Source organism: Gossypium hirsutum, chromosome D08 (assembly GCF_007990345.1).
Source record: "Gossypium hirsutum isolate 1008001.06 chromosome D08, Gossypium_hirsutum_v2.1, whole genome shotgun sequence".
NCBI classification, from domain to species: Eukaryota; Viridiplantae; Streptophyta; class Magnoliopsida; order Malvales; family Malvaceae; genus Gossypium; species Gossypium hirsutum.
In genome coordinates this window covers 1,774,081-1,781,221 of record NC_053444.1, presented here as the reverse complement: position 1 = coordinate 1,781,221, position 7,141 = coordinate 1,774,081, and the positions used below count along the sequence as shown (strand labels likewise).

General features: G+C 35.1%; 1 protein-coding gene across 1 annotated transcript; it reads left to right on the top strand.

Moving 5' to 3' along the window:
* The first annotated feature begins 763 nt into the window (after positions 1-763).
* On the top strand, positions 764-6,957 carry LOC121220181 (TORTIFOLIA1-like protein 2). The gene is given in 10 exon segments (XM_041099456.1): positions 764-867; positions 1,002-1,054; positions 1,924-2,593; positions 2,771-2,965; positions 3,049-3,151; positions 3,397-4,061; positions 4,472-4,862; positions 4,865-5,178; positions 5,843-6,008; positions 6,681-6,957. Coding segments are annotated over 8 exon segments (2,499 nt in total). The 5' UTR covers positions 764-867; positions 1,002-1,054; positions 1,924-1,942; the 3' UTR covers positions 6,695-6,957.
* The last annotated feature ends 184 nt before the right edge of the window (positions 6,958-7,141 follow it).

Genomic DNA, 7,141 nt, shown 5'->3' with positions numbered 1-7,141 from the left:
TTTGTATGACATATGTCAATTTGGTGTATTCTATTGAGAAAAAAAAAGCTTAGATACTAAATTAGAAAAAAAGTGACAAGTTAGAGTACCAAATGTTATATTAACTCAATTCTATATTTAAAAATATTATCAAAAGGTTAAAATATGCCACAAGTCTATGTACTCTTCACAAATTCAAAATTTAGTCCCTATACTAGTATACTTTTATTTTTAGGAGTTTAGTCTTTGTACTTTTCAAATCTTAAAATTTAGGTCCAACTGTTAATATTGTTAAAATTATTTTATTAAATTCAAGGTCATTATAAGTCATTACTTTAGTTATATGGCTACCAAATAAGTTTTTATTATTATTTCAAAATGGCACATCAATAAATTTAACAAAAAAAATTGAAAAGTGAACGGACTAAATTTCTTTTTAATAAAATTACTACTAAGTGAGTATTTTGTTTATTTCAAAATGTTTACTGAAAATTTAATAAAAAAATTAACAATGTTAATAATCAGACCTAAATTTTGAAATCTGAAAGGTAAAGAGATTAAATTGTTGAAAATAAAAATATAGGGACTAAATTATGAATTTGTAAATAGTACATGGACCTACAACACATTTTAACCATTTAAATAGAATCAAAATACGCATATTCATGCAATATATCATTATCAATAAAAAAAATTTGAACGCAGAGGAGAAAAGACGATCGAAGCCGTCAAAAAGAACACGTGGAGGAAATCAAAGGTCACGCACAGTTACCCCAAAATTCGAAACACACAGTATAGGCGCGAAAACTGAAGCCAAAGCCAAATGCAAAAAAGGAAAACACAAGGCACGGAAAAATTCATTTGTAATTTGTGCAGAGCAGACAACGGGTAAGCTTTTCTTCAAATTTTATTTTCTCTCTCAGCTCACTCTGAGATTCGTGCCTTTTTCAATTTTAAAAAAATTAATATATATTTTTTAAATTTAAAATTTGTCTTTTTTTTTTAAATTTTTATTTTTTCAGGTTAATCAGCTTTGGAGCTTCGTTCACGGATTTTTTTTTCTGGTGTTTTGGGAGTAAGTTGCTAAACCTTCAATTTTTGTTTTCGTTGCTGTAAAATGATGTTGTTTCTCGTCCTTTTAGTTTTAGTATTCTATACTTTGTTACTAAGTAAGCTTATGGTGGACATTTTATGAAGTTTTTGTTTGTTTAACAAGAAAGTCTAAGGAAAAATGGAGAAAGGAAATGGAAAATTTGAAATTGGTGATCTTAGAGTTTCAATTTAAGTTGCTGGGGCTTAGAGCATTTTTTTTAGGTTGACATTTTATGAAGTTTCTGTTTGTTTAACAAGAAAATCTATTCTATCAAAAAAAATCTAAGCTAAAAAAAGAGAGGAAGGAAATCGAAAGATTGAAATCGATGTCCTGCTGGTTTCAATTTAAGCTGGGGTTTAGAGTCTTTTTTTTGGTTGACAGTTTATGAAGTTTCTGTTTGTTTAACAGGAAAATCTAAGGAAAGAAAAAGAGAAAGGAAATGGAAATCTTGAAATCGGTGCCCTCTTGGTTTCAATTTAAGCCAGGGTTTTGTGTTGTTCTAGGGTTTGGACTTTAGAGTTTTCCTATTTTATTTTATTTTTCAAAAAAGGGTTTCGTGTTTTGTCACTTTCAGAATGGTTTGAACTACTGTAATTCTGTTTATAAGATCAGTTATTGTTTCCTTTTCTCCTTTTGTTTTTTCTTCCAACATTTATTATAACGGGAATGGAAAATGGTGTTTACTGTTTCTAGTTTTCCATGTTGCTTTACTCTTTCTTACTATGTAAATACTTGAAACTTTTATTGCTATGAAGAAATCTTACATTTTTTTCCTGTTTGCTTTTTCTCTTTGCAAATTCATGTTACAAGCAGTGTTGCATCCTTTAAACTCTTTAACCCTGTGAAAATAGCTTGATAGTTGGTAACAAGATGAAGGCACACATGCATAGGAAAGCCAAAGGACCCTCTAAGATCAACTCACAACAGGTAGCTTTTGAGCTAAAGAATAAGGTGAATCTTGCGCTGAACAAGTTAGCTGATAGGGATACATATCAACTAGGAGTTGATGAGCTTGAGAAAACAGCAGAATGTTTAACACCAGATAAGATTTCCCCATTTTTGTCGTGTATATTGGATACTGATTCAGAGCAGAAGAGTGCTGTTAGAAAGGAATCTGTCAGGTTGATGGCTACATTAGCTAGATTTCATCAGGGCCTTATACTTCCATACCTAAGTAAGATGGTTGCTAGCATTGTTAAGAGGCTTAAGGACCCAGACTCAGTTGTGAGGGATGCTTGCCATGAAACAATGGGTGTTTTGGCTTCAAAATTGAGTAATCATGAAGATGATAATAATGGAGTTTTTGTTATGTTGGTGAAGCCACTTTTTGAAGCATTAGGTGAACAGAGTAAGCATGTGCAATCAGGTGCAGCATTGTGCTTGGCAAGGGTCATTGACAGTACCCATGATCCTCCAGTTTCCATTTTGCAGCGGATGTTGAGTCGGACCATAAAATTGCTCAAGAATCCACACTTAATGGCAAAATCATCAGTAATTGAGTTAAACAGAAGCATTATTCAGGTTAGTTTTAGCTTGGATGTCTAAGAAATGACACAGCAAGTTATATATAAGTTGTTACTGTTTCAATAATGGAGTTGGTTTTATCTGATGCTCCTTCTTTATTATTGTTTTGTGTCTATTGTTTTTAATATACCTGCTTAAATTATGGTAAAACTTGCATTTTAATGTTCATTCCAGGCAGGTGGTGCGACAACACAAAGTCTTCTCGCTGCAGCAATGGCTAGCATTCAAGAAGCCCTCAAAAACAGTGACTGGACAACACGCAAAGCTGCTTCTATAGCATTGGGGGAGATTGCTTCAAGTGGTGCTTCTTTTCTGGGATCTTTCAGGGCTTCTTGCATCCGTTCCCTTGAGTCTTGTCGTTTTGACAAGGTTAGAATTTGTTAAGGATTTTTACTCTAGGGAATTTTCTCATGATTGATTGTACCATATTATTAGGTTCTTGTCTCTTATAGGTCAAACCAGTTAGGGACACAGTACTGCATGCCCTTCAGTACTGGAGAAGCATTCCCGGACCTGATACTTCTGAACCTTCTGAGGCTGGATCTTATGTAAAAGGTTTAGGAGCTGGTGCCCTTTACTCTTTATTTGTACAGAATCTTACCTTCTGAATTTTTTTTCACATATCATATTTAGTTTAGGTGGCATTTGATTATAATAAACTAGTCTCATTAAATAGCTTCTGCAGCTGGATTAGGAAGAAGTCTAATTTTGACTAAATATGATATGGTGATATTTTGTTTACGTTACTAGTCTCTTCCCTCCTTTTAATGCTCCTATTTGCTTGTTTATACTTTCTGCAGAAAACTTTTGTGGAGGTGATTCCAGTGACATAACAAGTAACAATGACTCTTGTTGGAAAGATGTCTCAGGGAAGAAAGTTACTACAAACCCAGCTATAAGAAGGATACCTCTGTCTATTAGAAAGACATCTCAGAATTATGTCCAAGACCCTCAACGTTGCAAAGATGATGATTGGCATATTGAAATTTCTGTTTCAGAGAAACATAATGTTTCTTTACCAGACCTTCAGAATGAAGAATCTGAAGGGAGCACTATCACCAAGACATTGGATAGAATGATGCCGGACACTACAAGTACACAAGATATAGGGTATGAGTTTGTCCCAGTGGATGACAAACAAGAGTGTTCTTCGGTGTCTAACCTTCTTAGTGACAACTTTGGGTCCAAGTTTGTAACTGTTTCTCATGACCATATAGCTGTGGGACATTGGCAGAAGTCTATGGGACGAAGCCAGCGGTTTGCAGGTGAAGAAGTTAGTAATGAAGAAGATGGTGTGTGCTCTGGAAAAATTAGGGACCGCAGAAGTCTTGATTCAGCAGTCAATGAATCAAGTCCGGAAACCGTTTCAATGTGTTGTTCACGGATTGAGAATAAAATTGTTGGCATTCAGAAACAGCTTTCGGAGATTGACAGCAAGCAGTCCAGCATGATGGATCTTCTCCAGGTAAATCTCAATAGACAATAGGTGCAAAACATTATGCTTTCGAAACCATTCTAAGCCATAGGATCACCTCTTAGTGTTGAGGATTTATTCTTTTGCATAAACTGCTTGTCATGTGCAGATTTCATCACCATGAAGGACTGACCTTGGCACATTTTATACTTTTGAGGAATATAAAGTTGAAATCTAGAGTATATGAGTCATTATACTCACTGAACTTGTCTCATCCTATTCTGTCCATTAATCCTAGGCCCCAATTCAAACTGAGCACTATTTGTATTGTTTAGAGGTCTTGAGTTTTTTTATTTTCTATGTCTATGTTTGAAAAAGTATTCTTCCAGTACTAATTGCTTCACGGCTCATATTAACCTTTTCATTGCAAAGAATTATATTATGAATTTTATTTTATTTAGGTGTTTTCAACTGGTATAATGGATAGCATGTCCATGCTACAGTCAAAGGTCTTAAGTTTAGAACATGTAGTAGATCGTATGGTGCAAGACCTTATGCAGGGAGGGAAGCATCCTGGTTTGGTGAATTCCAGACTTGAGAAGCAGGGTGAAGGTGCTTCTTCCAGACTGTCTTCGTGCACTCCAAGGGCTTCCGTAGATATTTGTAACAGACAATCTTCTTTGCTGTCAGTGAAGAATTCTGATGTTTGGGAGGAAAAAACACTTGGTAGAAACAGGTCACCCAATTGTGCAAAGCAGGGCATGGAGATATGGACTAATCATACTGTAAAATTTTGTAGAAATCCAACTGGGAAGGAAGTGCACAAAAGCTCTGGGCATGGGGACAAGGCATTGGCCAGATCAGAAAAAATGAAGCTGCCTCTACTTGTTCTTCCATTCCAAATGTGAGTGGCGGACAGAAGTATCCAGACAACAAAGATGGTCTGTGGCAACATGTGAAAAGTCTTCTATGCCAAGGGGACCTAGACTCTGCGTATGCAAAAGCTCTATCTTCTGGAGATGAAATTGTCCTCATTGAGCTTCTTGATAGAACTGGTCCTGTTCTAGAAAGTCTCTCCCAAAAGACTGTCTACAATATTCTCAGTACTTTGGCATCATACCTCTTGGAACAGAGGTTTATGAACTGTATTATCCCATGGTTGCAGCAGGCAAGTTATAGATCATATTATTCAGACTCCTGATATACATGATTATTTTTCACATTCCGGAAGATGATAGGTTTATTTCTGTTTCTTTGAGATATATAATAGAACCTAATGATATGGCCTTTAATATTGGTAAAAACATTCATGCATGTTGTCTGGTCAGTATTGTTGTGCACTTGTGCCCTACTTATCTTGCTTTTCCACTTGATTGCCTAAACATTATAACTGTGACTGGCCGTCCAAGGGTGAGTACTTGACGAACATGGTTGATTTCTATTTTCTCTCTAAAGTTCTATCATTTTATTAATTGCCCCTCTAATTTTTTCAGTGTTTTTCCAGTAATGCTATTTGTACACCTTCAAATTTCAAGTTTAAGAAAAATTATTCTCTTGGTTTAGTATTAAACATATTACCTGACAAAAAATGTTTCTTGATGTCTTAAACATACTACCTGTAAGAAATACTATCAACCATCAAAGATGTTTTTCTAATAATCTTGAAAGTTAAAATCTTAAAAGCTGTGCTGATGGGTTAATGCTCTTGTTCTGTGAGATGATTCAGCTTGTCTTGTCTTGAGCCTTGTAGTGGCTTATCACTCAAATTTGATACATGAAAATTCTATGTTTTCAAGTAGTACTTTTAACCCGCTATGATCCTTGGTTTTTAGGCGGTTGATTTGAGTGCTATACATGGACCAAATCTCCTTATTCCCTCTGCTAAAGTAAGAAGGGAGATTTTATCTGCAATACAGGAGGCCATGAACATGGAATTTTCTAACCCTGCCGAAAGAAGATCAGTTACATCACTGGCAATAAGGTTCCACCAAGAATGGGGTAAGCAAATATGCTTGTATTTGATTTCATTTGTCACCCTGGCTAGAGTAGAGAAAACAGCTTCCCTGTTTCTGAATTTCCTGAATCTACTCCTCCCATGCAAAATAGGAAAGAGGAAATAGTAAAAAATAAAAATCGCCGAAAGGATTTGAGAGGACTCGTAGTTCATAATTGTGCTTGATCTTGATTCATGTATCCTCAAGTAAGACTTCAAATTTATGTCCTTTAGATATCAAAGACATCTCCTTAGTTTGTAGCTTACCATTGTCATTTTCTATTTTATCACAATAGTATTTGCTTTCACTTTTAATATTTCCCGACTAAATGTCAGTTTCTTGATGTTTACTCAAGGCTATGCCAATATGCCATTCCTTTATGTGACAACTTATTAGTGCATACTTGGCATTGTCAATAGGATAATAATCCTATTGACAATGCCAGTGGAGTAAAAAGCTCCACAAGCGGCTCTGGGTTGATGCAATTTGGTTTTAGGTATAATAAAATAATATTAAATAATTAAAACAGACACTTGGCATTTTCTTAAACCTGCTTGTCGAATTTTTTTACTCCACTAGCAGTGGACAGAATAATTATCATTTGTCAATATAGTTGCTTTCAAGAAAGTAAATTCACTTGTTAGTTCTTGATATATATTTTTTTCTTTATTAACAGGGAAATGCTCATAGTTATGAAATCGTTGGACAAAAATTCTGCCCTGGTTCGGATCATCGGAAGAACAGCACTAAGCGGCATATGCTTTGTCCCTTGTCCCGATTGTTTTTGCTGTATAAAGGTCCATCTTTACGAAGTATTCTATAATTCGTCTGTTCAGGTACTCTCTGTCTTTTGTTGCAGTATTGCATGTGGATTGTATAACTTGTTTTGGTTATTAGGTATTAGCTTGTTAAAAATTCTTAACCAAGTTTCCAATCTTCCCAGTATTTGTCTCTTTGCTAGTCTATGCTCATCTTTTTTTCCAGAGAGCTAAAATGTTCGTTTCGAGATACAATTTCTAAACAAGAGTTCGATAAAAGATGTGTTAACCAATGTTTTTTGAATCGGACCGAGAACTAACTGGTTAGAACAGTTGGACCGGAAACTAGCTGGTATATCAGTCTAGACATAGGGGTTTA